This window comes from Engystomops pustulosus, chromosome 2 (assembly GCF_040894005.1).
Source record: "Engystomops pustulosus chromosome 2, aEngPut4.maternal, whole genome shotgun sequence".
Taxonomy (NCBI): Eukaryota; Metazoa; Chordata; class Amphibia; order Anura; family Leptodactylidae; genus Engystomops; species Engystomops pustulosus.
Genome location: NC_092412.1, coordinates 94,387,399 through 94,411,363, shown reverse-complemented (window position 1 = coordinate 94,411,363; position 23,965 = coordinate 94,387,399). Strand labels below are relative to the sequence as shown.

Below are 23,965 nucleotides of genomic sequence, written 5' to 3'. Positions count from 1 at the left end.
TTATTGTTTGTATAATAAAAAGTTATGTAATTTTGCAATATATTTTATGTATCAATTCTTTGCTGTTCTCTAGATCTCTGCTTGCTGTCATTCTAAAGGAATCTTCTATGTTTACTTCCAGTGGACAGAAATCGGTCCATGGTCATGTGATGTCACATAGGTGCACAGCTCGTTAGTATCACAGAGAATAATCAGAGCTGTGTGAAATAACAAGCCATGCACCTGTGTGACCAAGGTCAGATTTCTATCCACTTGAAGTAAACATAGAAGCTTTACATAAAATAACAGCAGGTTAATTAGGCAAATCTCTCTTCAACTGTTGCAATGCGTTTTTAAACGCATGCGTTAAACGCAACGTGTGACTGCACCCTCACATCACATATGGCAGATAATCACCCTTTATGAGAGTCTCCTTGCCTTCCACACCACCCAAAGGAAAAAAAAATACTAAACAGAAAACATAAGTTTTTCATTGGTTATAAAGATTTAGTACCAGATGTGTGTTGATAGCAGCTAGCCCCTGTCAGTTTTCTTATCACTAAGGTTTTTGCTAAAGCCTCATAAGGCCAGTGTCACATAACATAATTTTGCTCTGTAATTTGCTTCTGGATTTTTTATCTCAAAACAGGAATGAATGCAAATATAAAAAATATAATGTAAAGATTTACACATATTCTCAGCTTCGGATGGACTCCTGGTTTTTTTTTTCTAATATTGACGCAAAGTACTAAGCAGGATACTCATGTGCAAAACTAACGTTAGGATGTAAGACTTCTTGGACACTGCTGTTTGATATCATCCATGCTTTGGCAGGAAGAAGTAATGATAATCACAGACAAAAAAACAATAGTAAATAGAAAACTGTGATTTATTAGTTATTATTACTGGAGTAATGGAGCAGGCCCTTCTGTGAGATGATCACCTTGGAAACCACCGGGCGGAGGAGAGGGAGGGGCTATAACTGACATCTCTGTGAAGATAAGTAAAAGGTCAGGAAGAAGTCTTATACCAAAGGGAATACCCCTTTAAGCACCATGAATGAAAATCTGTTGTGCATGCTCAACAAGCAGTCAAGAAAACTCTATGAGCAGCGGAGATAGATGTCGTAGGAGTTATAAAATAGACTGATAGGCGGAGAGTTATCATAACTTTCTGAGGTAAAACTGTTCTAGTTGCCCATGGAAACCAAACAGATCGCAGCTTTCATTTTATAAACAGCTGTGGGAAAATGAAAGCCGAGCTCTGATTGGTTGCCATGGGCAATTAGAACAGTTCTGCCGTTAAGAAATGTTTGATAAATCCCCCCCCCCCACCCCCATAGGGATAGATAGGATAAATAGACTGTAAGCTCTTGCTCACAGGACCCTCACTATTATTGTTCCATATAACTATGTTTGTACTATACAATGTCTTGTTTTATTTGTATATGTCCCCTATGATTTGTAAAGTCCTATGAAATATGATGACGCTATATAAATAAAGATTATTATAAAATAGGCATATGGCTCCACCTGTAAGGCGTTTATCAAGACTGACATACAAAATGGCAGTCTTTATTTAAGCCCCCCAATCAGCCTTATCCCACCGTTGGGCATAGTATAATGTTTAGGTGTAACCCCAGTCTAAGAAGGTCCAAACACATTTCAATTTCTATGTATTGATGTAGAGACATCAGCTTGTAGCTATATAAAACTAAAGTCATATTTCTTGCCTCCATGCCAACTGCTATAAGACTCAAGCTGTAGCAGAACAGCTCATATAGCTGCCAGAATGATATCTTTAGTAACAGTTGGAAAAATTCATGTCTCAGTTGGGAGGAATAAAACTTGCATTGTGCCATATTTTGTTATATTACTTCTTCACAACTGTCAGTTCACATCAATCATGAAGTAATGTCAGCCACGCACTGCTTCCCTTTATACTTTATAACTGTAAAAATAGAATACTGTGTGACAAATGGAAGCCATTAAGACAAAGCTTGTATATTTTATGCAGATGTAAAGGTGTGGAGATTATAGTAACGGTGACAATGTCTGTCTACCATTGTGATGTTTTATGTTACATAGTTCTACATTATAATTATTATCCACACAAGTGCTTTATACATTCATATGTCAATCTCTTCATCTGCTAAAGAAGAGTCTAAGAGTTGGAATAAGCTTGGGAAGAAAGTTAAATCCAAATTGGAAGTATACTTTACATAATATAGTATTAAAGGCCATTAATTCAGCCCTCAGCAATTCTTTCCAACCTCACAAATACAGTGGGTAAGACTCCTTTAAATTTTTCCATCTTTCATCGCAGCTAATTGGTAAGATCATAAAGTTCTCTTTTTTACCTCATTAATGTTCACTCTACATGAAAGAAAACAGAAATGTAGATATGTTTGCTTATTTATTAAACATGAAAAACTGAAGTATCACATGGTCATAAGTATTCAGAGCCTTTGCTCAGTATTGAGTAGAAGCACCTTTTGAGCTAGTACAGCCAGGAGTCTACTTTGGAACGATGCAACAAGTTTTTCACATCTGGATTTGGGGATCATCTGCCATTCTTCGTTGCATATCCTCTCCAGTTCCCTCAGGTTGGATGGTGAATGTTGGTGGACAGCCATTTTCAAGTCTCTCCAGAGATCCTCAATTGGGTTTAGGTCAGCGCTCTGGCTGGGCTCATCAAGAATGGTCACAGAGTGGTCCTGAAGCCACTGCTTTGTTATTTTAGCTGTGAGCTTAGGGTCATTGTCTTTCTGGAAGGTGAACCATCGACCCAGTCTGAGCTCCAGAGCACCCAGGAAGAGGTTTTCATCCAGGATATCTCTGTACTTGGCCACATTCATCTTTCCTTCACTTATAACCAGTCGTCCCATCCCTGCATCTGAAAAACACCCCCATAGCATGATGATGCCACCACCATGTGTCACTGTTGGTATTGTATTTGGCAGGTGATGAGCAGTGCATGGTTTCCTCCACACATAAAGGTTAATCTTCGTCTCATCAGACTAGAATCTACATACCTACATTTCTGTCGAGATGGGTATCCAGAGTGTACATTAATGAGCAAAAAAAAAATTTTTTTTAATCTTACCTATTGGCTGCAATAAGTATCCAAAAGTAAAGTTGAGTGGCGTGGGCACACTACACAAAACCACCACTGGCTATGTAAATAGAAAAATACTAAAAAGCTTGAATACAGAAAATAAGTATACTATTTGAATATAATCAAATTAGACCTTTATTAATGCATATAAAATTCCAATGTAGCAATGTACCCCATCTATGGTATCATCTACTCCTTTATGATTCATGTAGTATTATATCAGAGATGTGTGTGAGCTGTGTTTTCCATTTCATCTTTATTTGTATTCCACTGTTTGTGTGATGATATAAACACTTGGGATCTTTTACCAACTTAAAGGCAATGGTTGCCTTATGGATTTAACACACACTTTTTAAATCTGCTGCTTTTCACTTACTTGCTACATTGGAATTTTATATTCATTAATACAGGTCTAATTAGATTTTTTTCAAAAGTGTACTGATTTTCTTTATTTACGATTTTTTTGTATTTTTCAATTGGCTGCAATGAAACAAAGAGTGAAAAATTTAAAGGGGTCTGAATACTTTCCGGACCCCACTGTATGCATTTCTGAGTTCAAGAGAGTAAGTTACTTCTAAACAAAAAATTAGGCAAAAATGGTGTTGCCCTGTCCACAATGGGCTAGGAAAAGGACTTGAAAACATAACATTAAAAAATTAGAAGTCACACTCAATGTTATCACAAGTCACAGTTTAGGGATATCTTTCTGAGGTGTAATCATACCTGGATATGGCGCCGATCGTATTAAAACATAACAGCTGGCTATCTAGATTGCGTGGATGCATGCAATCTTAGAAGGTGGAGATAGCGCTCTCATAGTGTGAACACACGCAGCGCCTCACCACTATATCAATATAGTACCAGCCGGGCATACCATTTTCTCTGATAGCTTGCTGACCTCCTGAAGGTCTGCACTTAGAAGTATAGAGCACATCAGCCTGTCTCTTTAATGCCTCTTATTACTCATATTTAAGGGGACGTTATATTCTAATAGGAAGGATAAAACAATTCTCAAGGCGGCTCTTTCCTGTTGACCTATCCTTGGTTGCTATTTTACAACCTTTGTGACTGTGATTAAGTAAGGCAACGCCAATAATGTCATACTAAGTTTATACAGATTAGTGTGAGATTTTGTTAATAATTTTACATGAACTAATAAAGGTTATTTTTTATGCATCTATCTACAATCACAACTTTCCCGTTCCCCTCAATATCTTTCTGTAAATCTCATAACAAGTCTTTGCAGGTGGTGTACATTGTGAGTATTCTCCTTTAGGAACACTTTTTTCTTTAGAAAACTTACGACTAGAATAAAATTGTTTACTGTAATACCTTTGCTTTTCATTGGTCTGTGCTGATATGAATTGTCTTGTTTTATTCTAGATTCACAAGGAAACATTTATAAATGAAGGCTATATTTAATCTTTCCAGAATATAGCATCTAAATAACTACTCACATGCAATGTGTCACAAAAATGATACAACAAAGGGATCTTTAGGGCACTGTAAGCATTCAGGTTCATGACTCTACCAATACTATACCAGCTAAAAAACCTGAAGGATTAGAACTGTCAGGGAAGGTTAGCTCATGTAGGAGATGTCACCCTGGGCAGATGCCAACAAGCTAGAATTGTTCAATCCTTATACACAATAGTATCTTCACATCAACTGTCAATTCTGAGAGAAGACGGATGATGATATGGATTTAGTTCCCATGACAGGACATAAATATCTCACCATGACTATGCATGTTGAAAAATATAGACACCACTATTACAACATTTTTATAAATAAATAATCAAGCTATCATTATACGAGTATATTGGTCTTTTACATTGGTTTATTTCTAGACATAAAAGTAAATTATTTGATAAATATATTTTTATTTTTGCTTACAGGTTACATACAACAATTTGGATTATCATCCCACATTTCTCATCATAATTAGAGATGAGCGAGCACTAAAATGCTTGAGTGCTCGTTACTCAAGTCGAACTTTTCCCGATGCTCGAGTGCTCGTATCGAATAACGAACCCCATTGAAATCAATGGGAGACTCGAGCATTTTTCAAGGGGACCAAGGCTCTGCAATAAAATTTGTCAGTCCTGTTTTTTAGGTTTTTTTTATTCAATGGAATATTCGTGGAACTTCAAAAAGGAGAATGACCCATGTTAAACATCTGCAATGTGTTCTTCACACATATTGTTCTTCACATACTATTGTGAAGAACACCTTTCTGCACTCATGTCTTCTAATAAGTTAGCAGATGTGTGGAAACATCTGCAATGTGTTTTTCACTGAAGAACACATTGCAGATGTTTCTGTACATCTGCTAATTTATCCGAAGACACGAGTGCCAAATGGTGTTCTTCACAATAGTATGTGAAGAACAATATGTATGAAGAACACATTGCAGATGTTTCCATACATGGGTAATGTCTTCTTCACACATATTGTTCTTCACATACTATTGTGAAGAACACCGTTCGGCGCTCGTGTCTTCGGATAAGTTAGCAGATGTATGGAAACATCTGCAATGTGTTCTTCACTGTGTTATTCACTGTGTTCTTCACTTAAATAATCCTGTGTTCACTGTGTGCACTGTTTTCACTGTGTTCTTCACTGTTCTTCACTGTGTTTTCTTCAGTAAAAGCTCGATCTCGAGCAGGCGATATACTCGTCCGAGCATCAAGCTTGGACGAGTATACTCGCTCATCTCTAATCATAATCATCTTAAAGGAAATCTACCACCAGGATGTGTAAACCAAGCACACTGACATACTGGTGTTTGCTCCCTCTGGAAGGATCTGCTCTTCTTTTACCTTCTTATGCCCTTGTTTTCTTTGCATAGCATTAATGCAAATGAGCCTTAGGTGCTCTGGCCTCCATAGCTGTTAATTTAGCACAGAGCCCCTCTGGCTCATTTGCATAATTTTTAAGGGTTTTTTTCGGTAAAAACAACAAACAAAAGAATCCTGGCAGGCAGAGAACACATCTGCATGTAACTGAGCTTGGTTTACAATCCTTGATCCTGGTGGAAGATTTTCCCTTATGTTACTCAAAGGTATAGTCCTTATAAACAGTCTGTCTCAAAATCTATTATATACACTCACCGGCCACTTTATTAGGTACACCTGTCCAACTGCTCGTTAACACTTAATTTCTAATCAGCCAATCACATGGCATGCATTTAGGCATGTAGACATGGTCAAGACAATCTCCTGCAGTTCAAACCGAGCATCAGTATGGGGAAGAAAGGTGATTTGAGTGCCTTTGAATGTGGCATGGTTGTTGGTGCCAGAAGGGCTGGTCTGAGTATTTCAGAAACTGCTGATCTACTGGGATTTTCACGCACAACCATCTCTAGGGTTTATAGAGAATGGTCCAAAAAAGAAAAACATCCAGTGAGCAGCAGTTCTGTGGGCGTAAATGCCTTGTTGATGCCAGAGGTCAGAGGAGAATGGGCAGACTGGTTCGAGCTGATAGAAAGGCAACAGTGACTCAAATCGCCCCCCGTTACAACCAAGGTAGGCAGAAGAGCATCTCTGAATGCACAGTACATCGAACTTTGAGGCAGATAGGCTACAGCAGCAGAAGACCACACCGGGTGCCACTCCTTTCAGCTAAGAACAGGAAACTGAGGCTACAATTTGCAAAAGCTCATCGAAATTGGACAGTAGAAGATTGGAAAAACGTTGCCTGGTCTGATGAGTCTCGATTTCTGCTGCGACATTCGGCTGGTGGTGGTGGTGTCATGGTGTGGGGAATATTTTCTTGGCACTCTTTGGGCCCCTTGGTACCAATTGAGCATTGTTGCAATGCCACAGCCTACCTGAGTATTGTTGCTGACCATGTCCATCCCTTTATGACCACAATGTACCCAACATTTGATGGCTACTTTCAGCAGGATAATGCGCCATGTCGTAAAGCTGGAATCATCTCAGACTGGTTTCTTGGACATGACAATGAGTTCACTGTACTCAAATGGCCTCCAGAGTCACCAGATCTCAATCCAATAGAGCATCGTTGGGATGTGGTGGAACGGGAGATTCGCCTCATGGATGTGCGGCCGACAAAACTGCGGCAACTGTGTGATGCCAACATGTCAATATGGACCAAAATCTCTGAGGAATGCTTCAAGCACCTTCTTGAATCTATGCCATGAAGAATTGAAGGCAAAAGGGGGTCCAACCCGTTACTAGCATGGTGTACCTAATAAAGTGGCCGGTGAGTGTATATAGGATTGTGATTGTGGAAATCTTCTTATATTTGTTATCCATGGCCTCTTTCCTTCTGAAATCAACTTTTAAAACGATGCTAATAGTGGTGTTACCAAGAGACTATCTATACTGTAGCTTCACAGACACTGTGCAAGAGAACTTCCCTCCTGCGTGAGATTACATCAGGCAGAGGGAGAGGGAAATGCTAGGGGAGCAGGGGAAACAGTGTAACAGCCTGAAAATCTTCAATATTAAAGGGCTCTGGTAACACCCCCAGAGCATAATTTTAAAAGTTAATTTTAGAAGGAAAGAGGCTATATTTTAAAGACAACCTGTCACCAGGCTTAAAGGACATACCAAACCAATGCTGTTGGTTTATGGGCCTTAAAGGATATTTACCACCAGGATAAAAGACTGCATGCAAATGAGCCTGAAGGGCTTCAGGTTCCATTTACACCTATGGAGCCTGGAGCCCTTCATGCTCATTTGCATACAACCCTTCATCTTGGTGGTAAATTCCCTTTAAGGCCCATAAACCAACAGCATTCCCTTCTGATGCTTACATTTAGGACCCTTAAAATATTTTACACATAATTAAATCAAAGGGTAGTACACTTTACTTCATTGCTTATTTATAGAGAAGCGAGTTGTAATATCCTATCTCACTTGCACATAAGGCATGCAATATAAAACATTTGAAAATGGGGAAACAGAATGACTGATCAAATACTAAAGTGTGAATGACCTCATAAGTACAGACTTGTCATTTACCAGGCTTTTTGTATGTAGAGCACATGTGAATCCCATGGATCCAATGCTTTAACAAATTATAAAAACTCTTGAGGAAGTTTACTTTTCCTCCCTGTAAATGTGCTAGATGTTTGTGCTTTGTTTAAGTGATTCAATGGTCTGAATTGTTCAGCTGCCAAAACTTACATATATCTGGTTATTGTTGAACCGCTTTTGAATCTCATACAAGAGGCTGCTATCTGTGAGCTCGCTGAGAGTTGCCAAGTCATCATTTGGGGCAGCAGGCATCAACTTGATCTGTAAAAACAAAACTTGTGCTATTATACAACTTATAGTGGCACATGTATCTTATTTTTTGGCTTTGTTATTTCCCCTATATTTGCACCTTGTTTTTGGAGTTGCACTTTTGTAAATTTTTTAAGCCTCTCTATTAATCTCTCTTATCAAAGTTCACTATGTGGAGTTTTCTGTACCCACTTCCAGTTGTGAATGTTGTGACTTTTTTAAAAAGTTGCAAAAAAAAGATGCTAATTCAAACCTGTCCCTAGCACAGGTAGGAAATAGTTCATAGTAACTTTTTGGAGACGTTTTATGACATTTGTTGAAAAAGTCGCACATTTTCACAAATAGATGTATTGATAAAGAAAAAGTACTAAGCAGCAGTAAAGCCAAACAAGAAAAAAAGCAGGCGCACAAAACCAAACTTAAGATACCGTATTTTTCGGATGATAATGCGCACTGGACTATAAGGCGCATTATGAATAAAGGCCAGCTAAGACGTCTAGGTGCATAAATAAGGCGCACCAGATTATAAGGTGCAGGCGGCTGCTTGGAAGAGAGCAGGACGGAGGAGAACGTAAGCGACACCCCGAATAGCCGCAGATCGTATTCAGCCCCATCCTCCCAAGCAGCAGCAAGGACACAGGGAGCAGAGGTGAGAGGTCAGACAGCGAGATGACACCGGGTTAGGCGGCAGATGAAGAAGTCCCGTGGTTTGCGCTATGGCTATTTGGCCGGAGCTCTTCCCGTTTCATATTTAAGGCGTATCGGACTATAAGGTGCACTTTTGATTTCTAAGAAAATCATAGGGTTTTTTTATGAGCCTCATAGTCCGGAAAATACGGTACATGTCCCCCATTGCTACGGTATTTACCGTGATCTCTTCTTAACTATGAATATATAATGCATATTAGACATATAATTAATAACATCTACTAATAATTATCACAGCCTTTCATATTACCAAAGATACATACTTTAAACAATTTGTGTGTATGGAGTTTCCTTTAATTCCATAAATTCCAATGCTACCACATTACACAGCAATTTTGCTGTATGGAAATTGAGCATGGCAAATATGCAAGTAATATGGAACTTCTGCAGTTTCCTTAAGGATCCTGGGCTTGGTGCAAAGTTACGCCTTTCATAAAATAACCAGGCTGGAGAGTGCTAAAGTGCGCTGACAGCTCTATCTACATACATATGCTCAAGATAGAAAGAAATAACTCAAGAAATAACTAAAATAACTACAAAGTTTGTTCTCATTAGTATATTAATTGTTTTGTCATCTAAAGGGTCAACATATTTCCCATTTGCTAAATATAATGTATTCATATATATAAATAAGAATACATTTTTCCTGTTTTAGATCAATTAGGATTACCAAAATTATTTATAAAAGAAGTATCTCTGCACTAACCTGATACCGATATCTATATGATGTTGTAAACAATGGGACAGTGGATGTGATGTCGGTGTTGTACTGGTCCCTGACTGTATTGATATGAGAAAAGTGACAATTAGAAAAATTGCACCTGGCCCAGTTCACACTGTATACCGGAATAAATTATTGTATCATAAAATGAATTTATTAATTAAATATGAAAATTAAACATATGATCATAGAAATCATAAAATTGGTATATATCGTTAGAAAAAAGTCAGAAGTACAATATACATGTATAAAATATACACTTAAAATACATATGACATAAATTTAGATCACAGGCTGGGCAGAAAAAAGGCAGAGTGGCACTGAACGGCCCAAGTGCACTCCTCCACCGTAAAAATGTTAGAAATAAAAATAATGTTTGTAACCGTGGGTTGTTTTGAGAGATATAAGATCCTTTGATGACAAAATTGGAGTTGTCTTATGATTGTAATACTAATGCACTTCTCATTAGGTAAAGAGATCCGAATATTGAGCAACAATTTGTTAGTTGACCGTAGATGTGACGTTATCACAGGCCAGGTTCACGGGCATAGTTAAATCAGCTGGCCTGTGATAACGTCACATCTACGGTCAACTAACAAATTGTTGCTCAATATTCGCCAAAATGTTGCCAAATAAAATCAAATCACAAAGCCATGATCTCATTCCTATCAAAAATGTATAGTCAATCTGAAAAGGTGGACTACAAACATGGCTCAGTTACACCACTCTATCAGGAGAAATAGACCCGAATTCCTACCAACTTTTGTGAGAAGCTTGTGGAAAGATATCTAAAATGTTTGACCCAAGTCATACAGATTAAGGGCAATGATATGAAATACTGATGAACTGTAAACTTTCATGTTTGGAGAAAATAATAAAAATGCCTTAATAATTTTCTTTCTTGTATTCTGGCAATCAGCAAATATAAATAATTTTGGTAATCCGTATTTACCTAAAATGGTAAAAATTTATTCTGATTTCAGATAGTAAGAAAAACATGCATATTTGTCTGGTTATATAGTGTATGTTAACTTCTGTTTTCAGCTGTATGTAGAAGGTAAGGGGTAACATCAATATTGTGCTCCCTTTTAATACTATCCTCCCAGGTCCTTGTTCCAGTATGTAAAGTGGTAGTTCCCATTGACAGAAAGAGAGGTGTCTTCTTTCTCGTTTCATTTGTAATTAAAATGAATTACCTGTTTCAGTTTGAATTACCTGTTCCAGTTTTGAAGAGCTATTTACTACATTTCTTTCTGCGGCATTGTCCTGTGAGAAATGCTTGCTTAAAAACTTTCCGGAATCTTTGAACATTGTGTCTTTCTCTAGCAAACTGTCTTGCTTGGAAATTGGTAAAGCCAATGGACGCCTACAAAAAAATATTAAAAACCGTTAAATGAAAACTGAAACAAACTCAGTCAGTCTCTCAAGAGTAGATGCAATTAAGGAGGATTTGGGATTAATTTATATTTCAGCCAAAAAAAAGATATGCTGCCTGAGATATTTAAGATTCCATTCAGCAGTAGCCATGTTAAAAATAGAAGCATAGGAATAATAGTCATGAGATTCAGTTTAGCAAGGAAAGCAAATAAATATGTAATCTAAAAGTTTTGCACCAAAAACTCAAAGCACATGGGAATTTATTACATGGGTAATACTTATAACAATTCAAGAATGCAAGAATTCAAGGATTCAAAACTTTAACAAACTTATCTGGAGACTTGTTCTAGTTGCTCATGTCAACCTTCATTTTATCCACAGAAGTTTAAAAAATGAAAGCTGAGCTCTGATTGGCTGCCATTAGCAAAACAGTTTCGCACTCAGATACTTCTGATACATCACCCCATAGAATTTACTCTTTTATGTTAATATGCACATAATATACAACACAATGATTCATCTAATGAATCTCCTCACGAGACATAATGTTATACCAGGAGACAATTGATCAAAACTCTTCCAACATCTTCTGTATAAATATTGCTTAGCTGGCATCAAGCCAGTTTTATCAAATATTGTATAATTGTGCGGGAATAGGCCCCCTAAAAGGACAGAGAGGAATCTACTTGCAGTGCATAGTGGGAATAAGGCTCTGTCTGAGGTGTATGGTATGAAAAAGGCTCTATGTGAGGCCAAAAATATCCTTAGGTGTATAGTGTGAACAGGGCTCTACCTGAGACACAAGAAATCCTGCATTGTCATTTTTTGCCATCTCCTAGCGTCTGACTGCAGATTTCTTTATTCGTTTTTCGTTGGAGTAAAATGTGTGCAGCTCTTTATATGCTTTCCTGGTATAACTTCCCTGTATCCTAGTGATCTGTCATTTTATAGAAAATTACATTTTCTATGTACAGGCAGTCCCCGGGTTACATACAAGATAGGGTCTGTAGGTTTGTTCTTAAGTTGAATTTGTATGTAAGTCGGAACTGTATATTTTATCATTGTAATCCCAGACAGAACTTTTTTGGTCTCTGTGACAATTGGATTTTAAAAATGCTGGGTTGTCATAAGAATCAATATTAACACTAAAGCTTCATTACAGACACCTGTGATAACTGTTCTAACTGTTTATTGTAGCCTAGGGCTAAAGTACAATAAATTACCAATATCCAGAGGTCCGTTTGTAACTATGGGACGTATGTAAGTCGAGTGTTCTTAAGTAGGGGACCGCCTTATACAGTAGTAGCCTGCTGATTGTCACACATAAAAAAATGCAAAGAGAGGAAAACAAGTACACTAACTTTTCAGTAAAATTATAGATTTCTGGGAGGCGTTTAAGGTACCCTACAGATGGCTTTATTTATTTGTGGCGCGAGTCAATTCTGCTACCCCCTATTTAACAGACAGTATAAACCTAGGCAGATTTATCACAGCAGCTGGAGCAGAAGTGCTGCGGATTCTGTAACTTCCATAACTACGGAAGCTAATCAGTATCCTCTGTGATCACCATCACATTATATCCAGGAATGAATACAAGCTTAAGAGTGAATTATGAGAATTTAAAGGAGATGTCCAGGCTAGTCCCAACAATTTATACAGAATAGGGGATAACTTACTGATCAGTGGGTACCTAGTACCACAAATGAATGGAGCAACAGGCTAAGCCTCCTGCTCCTGTATAAGGCCCTGATAGCCAAATGCAGCACTAAGCCACTTGTACCTCCATTAGTCCATACAAATAGATAATGCAGCAGGTGTGCCGTATGTATCTTTATACTCCAGCTGTTAGTTCCCTTTCTGCAACTTTTAGACTCCAAATGTTTCATTTTTGCACCTAAAAAGTCGCAAAACAAAGCATGCTAGAGCCAGACTTACTTTCAAGTACAAAATAAAAAGTCAGCAGAAATAAAAGGAAACACATATTTAGCCTACAATGGCCTTGTCTTTGGAGACCCAAGGCTGTCATGGCAACTGATGACATCACGGGGAGCGGAAATCTTCACCAAGATGCCCATGCTCCACCATCTTTTTGAAGCCGCCGGCAGCTCTGCCAGCGGCAATGAATAGGTTAACACCCTCAATCAGTGCTAGCACCGATCGCCGGTGTTTACGGTAAGTGTTTGCTGCAGTATGCAGCAAAGACTTACTGGCTATGGAGGGGGCTCGTTGAGGGGTTAAATGCTGTTGTAAATTGGATTAATTGCAGCTACTATTTGCGACATAAATGTCGCAAACTGGAAAATAAAGTCGCAAAAGTGAGATTAAACAGGCACATCACATGTATCACAAAAGGAAAAACTTAAGATACATTGCAAGTAGGCCATTTAAGTAGGCCAACATACATTTAAGTAGGCCAACTTCAGGAAACATGAAAAAGTGGCAAAACACTATGATACATGTTCCCCTATATCTTACTACCCCTCTCTCCTAAAACAGATTGAGACTGCAGAAGGAGAATGAGGAGCCCAGAAAGCAACTACCATATGAGAACCAGCAAATGGCAGATCACCGTTTAACATAGAGTATTTTTGATGGAAAAGGGCTATGGGCAGTCTAGTAAATTAAAGAATACATAAGTAACAATGAGGAATTAAATTCATTGTATGCGCCTCACCACCTTATGCAGAACTGAGCTGCTACAATATAGTTCCTTTTTGGCTATAAAGCAGTAGGAACAAATGTGAAAAAGGAATATGATCTCATCTTACAAATATTTGTTTTTACTTTTCTACCATTTAAATCAATTTTAGGCTTGAAGAAATTGAGAAAATGTCTTGTTGTTATTGACTGTATAATGGCATCACTTCAAATATACATTTTCCTGCTAAAAGAGTTTATGAACTGGGAACATAAAAATCCATTAACATGTCACAAATTACCAAAAAAACTTACAACATATAATTATGGGGCACACATGTAACCTCCAGTACCACTTACTGGCACTAAAGGTTAAGTGCTCATTACATTTTCATGAAATGTATTTCTCCCACTTGAAAATTAATTCTCTGTAGATGTAACTTAAGTATCTGCTCAATTCTGAAACAAATGGGCTTAATACATGAGTAACAAAACATCATTGTGTCTATCTTTTTATTTCAGATTAAATAGATACAGTACTTTTTAATACATTTTTATATTACGGAAGTAAAAGCCCTTATCATTCAACATACAATGTTGTACAAAATTGTGACAAAAGACAATGTTTGCTTTTTTGTCACCATTTTTTAGCTGTTTTGTCAGATCTGGCTTTGATAAGCTGAATAACGAAGCATGCTGTGCTATTTGGTGTGATTAAATGGGACATTACAGGCAAAGTAGTGACGGATCACAGTAAATTTCATCCTTGTGATCAGCTTTTCAACCCATATATTATACAGGTCAAAATAGGTGTTGCTCAAAGCTAAGAAATATCAGTTCTGTAATGAAGCTAAAAAACATCAATCTAGACTAGAGACTAGGGGCTTATTTACTAAGGGTCAGTGGTCGCACTTTCATCAGATTTTCCGTCATTCTCAGGGATTTTTTTTCAAATTGTGTTGCAAAATCAAGCACTTACATGCACCAGGAAAAAGAAGGTGAATTCCGGCGGACCTGAGCGAGAAAGCGACACATGCAGGATATCGGGCACACAATCTTAGTGAATCGCGGCAGAGTGCATTATCGTCAGACAATGCACTTTGTGTGAACTCCTCCGGACGTTGTAAGTAAATATGCCCGTATGTTTCACTTATGTTCTCTTATGTGAAATATAAATAAAGATAGATAAATAGATAGATGCTAGATAGATGCTAGATACTGAATAATTATGCATACATATATATATATATATATATATATATATATATATATATACATACACAGGCAGTCCCCGGGTTACGTACAAGATAGGGTCTGTAGGTTTGTACTTAGATTGAATTTGTATGTAAGTCGGAACTGTATATTTTATCATTGTAATCCCAGCCAGAACTTTTTTGATCTCTGTGACAATTGGATTTTAAAAATGTTGGGTTGTCATTAGAATCAGGATTAACAATAAAGCTTCATTACAGACACCTGTGATAACTGTTACAGCTGATTATTGTAGCCTATGACTAAAGTACAATAAATTAGCAATATCCAGTGGTCCGTTTGTAACTAGGGGTTGTATGTAAGTCAAGTGTTCTTAAGTAGGGGACCGCCTGTATATATATATATATATATATATATATATATATATATATATATACATATATATATATATATATATATATATATATATATATATATATATATATTTATGTGTGTGTGTGTGAAAAAAACTAAACAAATTGATGATTGAATGGAACAGCAGATGTAAAAGTATATACTGTGTAGGCTTCTAGAAGGCTTGCTGGGGCTTATCACACAGACAGCACCAAAATCAGCAATAAAGCAGCACTGCAAATCCAAGATGAGTTTATTCCACCACAATGAAGTCATTTTCAAGCTTAAGTGCCACTTCATCTCTAATTCTGTTGCTCAATAGATATATGATTGATCTATGGGGCTGAATTTACAATAGCTTGTGCCAGTATCATGACACAGGTTATAACTGAATTCTATGCCAGGCAGGAATTGCTGTAGAATTCATCCAGGTGCACAAACATCCGGAGTCTCTTGGTATATAAGGCATATCAGGCGCCAGAGAGGGGGGTGCACATGATCCCCCAGTCTTCATAACTTCCCTCCAATGTTCAAGTAACCCCCATTAAAAAAATAACTTCATGCTGTTGCACCCTATAGAACATAGCACATTCATTCAAAATTTTGTGTACATCTCATACAGCGAAAAAATATTTATCTAAATCTGATTTTGAAATTAGAGGCATACAGTATGGGACAATGGACTTTAGTATTCTTTATATGCATCCCACAGAAATACAATCCCTCCGTAGCTATATGATGCAGATAAATACAGTTTCATCTTTGGAATGGTACATAATCTGTGCAAATAGAACAGATTATTGAGAGACCTCTAATATAAAGTAAAATATGGTTCTTGCCTGTGACAAGCACCATCCTCATTTGTCACTGTCAGACTCTGTTTAAACAATATTCAGAAATGTATGCGCTCATGTAATGTAGACGTTCTCAAATAAAACTAAATCTTCATACTAAATCTAACATAGGGCTCTGCCGCATCGGCATTAGTGTGCCTAGCATCAGGAGTCAATGAGGCATGATATCCAGCAGCATCTCCGCTGGTGGAAGAATTTCACATTTTTCCATTTAACTATTTAATACAATGTGCCGATGACCAGTCTCAACACTGGCTATTCAAACCCAGACAAAAAGCATGTGAATGACATGGCCAGTGCAAAGGACGGCAGTAGTGATACTAATAATTATAAGAATAAGTCACACATGTCACATAAAGGCACGCCACAATTTTGACAATTTAATCAATATGATGAAACAAGAAAGCTGTGCTTTGCCATTTCATGTGTCAGAACAAGGGCACAGTGTTAAAATATTCACTGTCTAAAGGAACAAGAACTTACACATAACTTCAAAATATAATAATTACATTCAAATTATTTCTCATAAATGGCATAATAGGAGTTCATATGCTATGTGGATATAAATGCTCCTCTCCCAATAGCTCCCTGCAGAAATCCAAGATTTGTAACAATTTTGAAGCATACAAAAGCCTCAGCCTTTCAATCTTAAACTACTAAAGACTGCTTTTCAGGCACGCTTAGGGTCCCTGTTGTAGGCTATGTTCAATCCAATTTATATATAAAAGAAAACCCGTGGCACAAATATGAGGCTGACACTCACATTTCTCAAGGTGTAGGTTCTTTAAATATCTTTGTAGAGATAGGTTATAGATAAGGGTGTTGTTGGACATGAAAGCCCATCCTACAGGTATGATGTTGAACTTCAGAGAGATGGGCCGTGGTTGGTCCACGAAAAACAGACTGAATGCTGGTGGGATTTAATAGACTGACTACAGTGCTGACTCCATGCATCATAGTTATATGTGATGCCAGGAGTTCTTTCTTCCCTAAAAAACAGCATCCCTGTACTGTAATGAGTGGTAGTTTTAAGGAGTGAACACGTGGCGCCTGATGCTAGAGATGATGGGAAGATTGATGGTGTTCAGATGAACTGGTGAAATTGGTTAGTATTAAATCTGGTGGCCTGCAGCGTCTCACGTGACCCGCAGTGGGACACTAGCGGTGTAAGGAACAATAGAAAGGTAGGTGCAAAAAACACAGGTATATAGGTGTGCGCTGCCCCTAGAGCTAAAATGTAACAGTAAAGTCCAAGATGTGTGTTAAAGGCTTTGTTTTTATGGACGACGCGTTTCGAGGACGAATTGTCCCCTTCCTCAGGTCCAAAAGGCAACATACACTAGATGCAATGTAGAGCCTCACATATTGTATGCTCAGCTGGGGTGGGATCTAATAGACCTAGTCCTGTGGTCTTGGAAAAAATGCCTTAAGTAGTGGGTGAGTCGGTGGCATGCTACTGGCCTTAGGACTAAAGAGAAACCAAATTTTTACAGCTTCATTTTTACTACTGTATCCGATGGCAAAGAGTGACACGGCATTTGAAGCACTTCGAAAGGTATTCCTTCTTACATTAGATTTTTATCCATATAGATTTCTTGTCATTGTAGTTCAGATATAGTTAAGTTACATAATTAAACCTCACGTCAATTAGTTTGTCAATACAGGCTATTGCTATATGGCAGGTTATAAAGTAAGTGGGTGCCAGACCATCCCATTAAAGCGGTTCTTGGGTGTGTGATAGTGATGCCATATTAATAAGCTGGAAACCCCCTTCAGGTAAAACTATACCTATCAGCATTTGATGGCAGTTATTGGCTTTTTTTAATTCACTACAATTCTGCATTTCTCATAGTCACAGTAATAGCATAACTTACAGCTTATTGGCAGCCAGGGGAAGATCATGTAAGATCTCTTCATACTGTTCATCCTGGAACACCGGGAAATAGGAGGGGTTTTTATTTTTCTGTTCTGAAAGATCTTCAGCTTTTAGCAGCATGTCTTGGATGAATTCAGTAGCAGCTATGTCTGCGGATAGAAGTTAAAAAATCAGTTATAGACAGATTCAAAAGCAATACTGTATTACACAATTTATAAAGCTCCTTTAACTAGTTTATTCAGTGGTGCTATTTGTTACATGTTCAGTTATCAGAACAGGACATAGATACTAACCGAAGTGCAAGGCCTGTCAATTCATACGTGTACTACCAAAAGGATCCTTGTAACTGTAATTAGGGTCCGTCACATTTACATGAGGGAGTTTGATATTTTGCCATATGAAATAGGCACAATAGAATCTGTAAAAAAGCCTCTAATGGAGATGTGATCACGTTCATATTTGGAATTTTTGTGTTGTCATTTTTGTGATGGGTGACTGGTTCTGTTTTTTTGACATGACAGCTAAAGCAAGTGAATGTATTCTTAGTTTGCTGTGGATAACCACTACAAACATCATCAGGCTTGGCCAAACATTGTGTAAGGGGGCTTCTAACTCCACCTCTAACTCTTCCTCAATGCTCACAGTTCTGGGCCGATCCACAAGACCACTTTCAGAAAGAAGACAATAAATCGCTTCCGTCTGAAACTCTCCATTGAAAATAAAAGTCTTTTGAATCCAAATGAAGGAGTCTCTATAAGAATTATTATTCGTTTCAGGTCTCTCTTTAAAAAAACAAGCCACCATCCAGAATTTCACAATAAGGAAGAAAATTGATATTTGAGTTATTGAGCTCCTTCTTAATATATTATTTACAGTAGTTTATAATGTATAGGAATGTATTGTGTAAACGTGATGTATCAATTGATGCTAGCCATGCCCCAGAAGAAGCTGAGAAGGCGAGGGACATTTGATGGGAATGGGAAATTTGATATGCTCATTTTTTAATTTAGTAAATGTGAGAACATTATAATGAAATTTTACTACCAGGAAATAAATTCACAAACAGGCTACACTATGTTTCCTAATTACCCTCCATGGGGCATTGTTTCTATGTTTGGAGTAGTGGAACGTTGTGTGAAATTCTGGATGGTGGCTTGTTTTCTAAATGGAGACCTAAACAAATAATCGAAAAAAATTATAATTCTCATAGAGACTCCTGATTTTGTATTCGAAGGACTTTTATTTTCAATGGAGCGCTTGAGTTGGAGGTGATTTATCCTCTTCTTTACAACTGGTTCCCATACAAGTTAGATGCCTGAGTTTGATGATTTTCTCGTGTGTATGCAGGCTTAGAGATTTACCAGATTTAGCATCTAGAAACAGTGTGGCACATTTTAGAATGTCTGATCTAAGTACAGTACACAAGAGAATTAAATCTACAGTGCACTGTTCCTGTATAGCAATACATGGTTTCTAGTGTCTTAGAAGACAGAAAAGGGCTGCATATCTACATGTGCTGCTCCAATATTCTGTTGGACTGTATTCAACTGATCAATGGGCTAGCTGTATACTACAGGGGGCAGGCTGGGATGGCTGTATACTACTGGGGGCAGGATGGGCTGACTGTATACTACAGGGGGCAGGCTGGCTGTATACTACAGGGGGCAAGCTGGGCTGGGTGTATACTACAGGGGGCAGGCTGGGCTGGCTGTATACTACAGGGGGCAGGCTGGGCTGGCTGTATACTACAGGGGGCAGACTGGTTGTATACTACATGGGGGCTGGCTGGCTATATACTACTGAGAGCTGGCTGGCTATATACTACTGGGGCTGGCTAGCTATATACTGGGGAGGGGGCTGTGACTAATGCATTTCCCACCCTTGGCTTATACTCAAGTCAATAGGTTTTCCCAGTTTTTTGGTGGTAAAATTAGGGGTCTTGCGCTTATAATCGAGTCGGCTTATATTCGAGTACATATGGTAATAATACATTGTTTATCCTTTTACTACCATTAGTTCCATATTGAGTATTTGAAATGAGGAACAGATATTGCCCTTTGTACAATACTGAGAGTGATGGGTGGGTGGCATCAAACCACAATACAAAAATCATTCACGTAGAAAGCATGGTCCTTGTCAAATGTTTATTTAATAAAATCCATACATTGGAATACAAAGGATGCAATGAATATATGTTCCAGACTCGAAGGGAGTCATTCCTCTGTTCATGAATTGAGAAAGGACTCAATAAACCTTCAACAAGGGTTGTGCCTTTTACGTGGATAAGTTTTGTACTGAGATCCAGTGCCATATGATCCATCATTCTCAGACTGTATAACTGAGCCCATGGGAAAAAGATATGGAAAACGTAGACAAGGCAGAAACCTGACGAATATATAAATGTGGATATAGTATTATGACTTCTCACAAAAGGGTTAAACATGCTATTGTCTCTATTTCTTTTATTGAACGTTTTGTACAATACATAATTTAACCAATGTTTTCTGTGTTTCGGTGGTATGACATCAATAGGAATTATGTTTTTATTCTTAATGGAAAAACTTCCTTAAGCAAGGACATTGCTTAAGGATTGTTGGGTATGCTTAGAGTGCTGCCTACAAAACACAATATGGAAACCATTTTCGATAAAACTAACCTGAAGGTTTGTCTCCATTACAGTTGAAAATGTTGGGATTTGCTTGATGAACAAGGAGCATTTTCACAATTGTTGTCTAAAAAATACATCAAATTTGTAGTCCACTGAAAAAATGTGTACTTTGTAATACATTGTTATCAACAGTACTAAAAATGAAGCAAGAAGTGAAGGGACCACTTTATAATATATACACTATTATAATGTATATGTGCTTGGCGTATTTATAACAGCTGATATTAGAGGGAATAAAGGATCTGAAATGTTGAATGTTATCATATCCAATATTTTGTTCCAAGGAAGAAGGAGAAAGTTTTTGTGGCGAAAGATTTCAATACAATGTGTACACAGAAATACAAGTATGAGAACTACTGTATGCACTGTGTGGATTGGGAGGGATAAAAGGGGTTAAGTATAGCACCTTAAGATTTACAGTATATATTTTACAACCGGCTATTTCATTTTGTACAGTTATAGATAGAAATCACTAAATCTATTGTAGTGCTTCAGTTATGCTTCGTTGTCACATTACCTGGCCGTATTTTGCAGCTAAATGAAGTGGGGTCCAGTATAGGTTATCTGTCATATCTGGGTCCGCATTGTGCTCCAGTAATAGACTAGTCACTTCTTTAAAGCCGCCCGCTGAGGCAATGTGAAGCTGAAGATAAAACATGTTGTAGATATTAGAAACTCATGAGAATAAAGGAAACTGTACTTTGAATGGGATGCTGTGGGAGGCTGCATATTAACCCCTTAATGACCTGACCTTTTTTATTTTTATATGTAAAGAGCTGTGTGACGGCTTGTTTTCTGCATAACAAATTGCACTTCATAGTGACGGTATTTAATATTCCATGCCATGTACTGAATGCAGTGAAAATGGTGGAAAAACATATTTGTGCTTTTTTCCTGTGGGCATGGTTTTTACGGCTTTCACTATGCACCCCAAAAGACATGTCTCATTTATTCTTTGGGTCGGTGCGATCACGGGGAAAACACATTTGTATAGATTTTATAATGTCTTCATACATTTACAAAAATTAAAACCTGCTGTACAATTTTTTTTTTATTTTGCAGTCTTTTGGCACTAATAACTTTTTCATAGTAGCCTCACGTCTGGCTACTCCACGCCCAGTAGCCACTCTAGAAAATTTACATATAAGGGTATTAAATATTTTTAAAAGATAGCAGGAACATGAGGATTAGCTCTAAAAAGAGCTATCCTGACGTCCCATACATCCACCTACCACCCGTTGTACCTTTATAGGTAGAATTGTGGTGGTAGGTTCCCTTTAAGGTGACAAAATCTAATGCTGAACACAGTCACAGCTTGGCCTTCCTTTAACTCAGCAAATATTAAGTTTCCTACTTAAGTAAATACTAAATACGTCCTTGGCACCCAGATACTTGGACATACATCCCTGGCACCCAGACGCTCAGGCTAACATCCCTGCTTCCCAGATGCTCCGTCACATTCCCGAGCTCCACTAGGTGCGTATACATGTCACAAAGCTGCAGGCGTGATAGAACAATTTGGTGTTTATAAATGACCTTGTTGACTTTATAGCTGCAGGCCTGGTACATGAAGCAGCCATGGAATTCATAGAACCTAAGGAATGCATGGTGGAAAATATTATTTTAAAGTTGTCCAGGAACAGCTGTAAGTATGTAAGAATGCTGGAACCTTTAACCCTTTATCACAGGCTCGTGCCAACCATGTATCCATGTGTTTTATTCCTTTCAGATGAATGTTATTCTTCGCTAATTTGTCAAAACATTATTAGAATCTATACACCAAGCATCTCTAATGTATTTTAGCAATAAAACAATACAGTATATGTAGAATGCATCATTGGCTATGACAATGTGCAAGCAAAAGGTATGAATGTGGTAGAGAGCAAATGTGGGAGGAATTCCACTATCGCACGGTATAAAAAGAATGATTCTTTCTTTCTTCTTTGTTTCGTCCACAGTCTGTTTGCACAGAAAGAACAGATGCTTGGTAGTTAGTTGAAATACCAATAACAGCTGTCCTTAGCTCTCCACTGAAAAGCAACTCTGTAGGTAGAAACATATCTGCACATTGAGAAGATAATAACACTTGGTACCTCACAGCTTGGTAAAATCACCCAGGTCATTTGTTTATCAAGAGACAACCTTACAGTGACATAATACCAAGCAGTTGTTATATAATATATTACCATGTCTGCTAGAACCCATTTGGTGATCATTAAGCTGCAGAATGAAATCTTCATTTATACCAATTACATATAGAAATACTCACAAGCGTAACCCCATCATCATTTTTCTCATTAACACTTCCGCTGGCTGCTAGCAGCTGCTTCACATCAGATAACATCACTGCTGCTCTCTGGGTCCTTATCTGTTGTAAGGAGGTTAGGTCAACACCTACCCAGGGGAACAAGAACATAGAATTTCAAAGAATAGGATGGAAATAATCCAGTTCTAACGAGAATCAGAACAAAATAGTCCAGATGGTTGAACTGTCCCAATAGGGTCCTACCACCTACCAGATAAAATGATCAGTCAAACACAGAGGTTCAATGGGGAGGAATTTTCTTACTGTTATAGCACTTACCTTTTTCCAGCCTAATATTTATGAAAAGGTCATTGGTGAACCTGATTTGCTTTCTAGGTCATATTACATTTCCCCACACTGAGAACTACAAGTTATATTGGATGTAATTATTTTGCAAATATTTAGGTCACCTAATATTATTATTTGATTTATACAACTACTAACTGACAAAAATGAAGGACACAAACCATTTTACATTTTAAATATAGGAGGCATTCACTATCAATGTTTGAGTTAGAGACAATGGCCCAGATTTATTAAAGTTTTCTGTCTGTCTTATTTTTAGTGCAAACTGCTTGCACATGTATTTAAGAAGTGTCTGTGGCATAAATGTATTATTTATAAAGCAGTGCCAACAGAATTGTGCACATTGGGGGGGATGTATTAACGCACTTGCGCCACAATTCTGGTGGTTTTGCACCGAAAACACAGTGTGAAAAACCTTACACCACATTTATCAAGGCTTTTTAGACCTGTTTCCGACTAGTCCAACTGAGGGGCTTGGTCTTCTGAAGAAGGGCGTGGCTTGGTCTCGTAGGGGCATGGCCTATTAGAATGTTCCGTGTGCCAAAAATTGTGCCACA

At 37.8% G+C, this 23,965-nt stretch overlaps 1 protein-coding gene across 2 annotated transcripts in view; it reads right to left on the bottom strand.

The window, feature by feature from the left end:
- The window catches only part of MYO16 (myosin XVI), a 272,125-nt gene that overhangs the window by 140,001 nt on the left and 108,159 nt on the right, over positions 1–23,965 (bottom strand). For both annotated transcript variants that reach the window (XM_072135556.1, XM_072135555.1), the window contains exons 6-11: positions 23,067–23,191; positions 21,315–21,440; positions 20,786–20,861; positions 18,128–18,278; positions 10,996–11,146; positions 8,253–8,363 (exon numbers count right to left, since the gene is read on the bottom strand). In XM_072135556.1, coding sequence (XP_071991657.1) covers positions 8,253–8,363; positions 10,996–11,146; positions 18,128–18,278; positions 20,786–20,861; positions 21,315–21,440; positions 23,067–23,191 — 740 coding nt within the window. The remainder of the gene's footprint in view (positions 1–8,252; positions 8,364–10,995; positions 11,147–18,127; positions 18,279–20,785; positions 20,862–21,314; positions 21,441–23,066; positions 23,192–23,965) is intronic.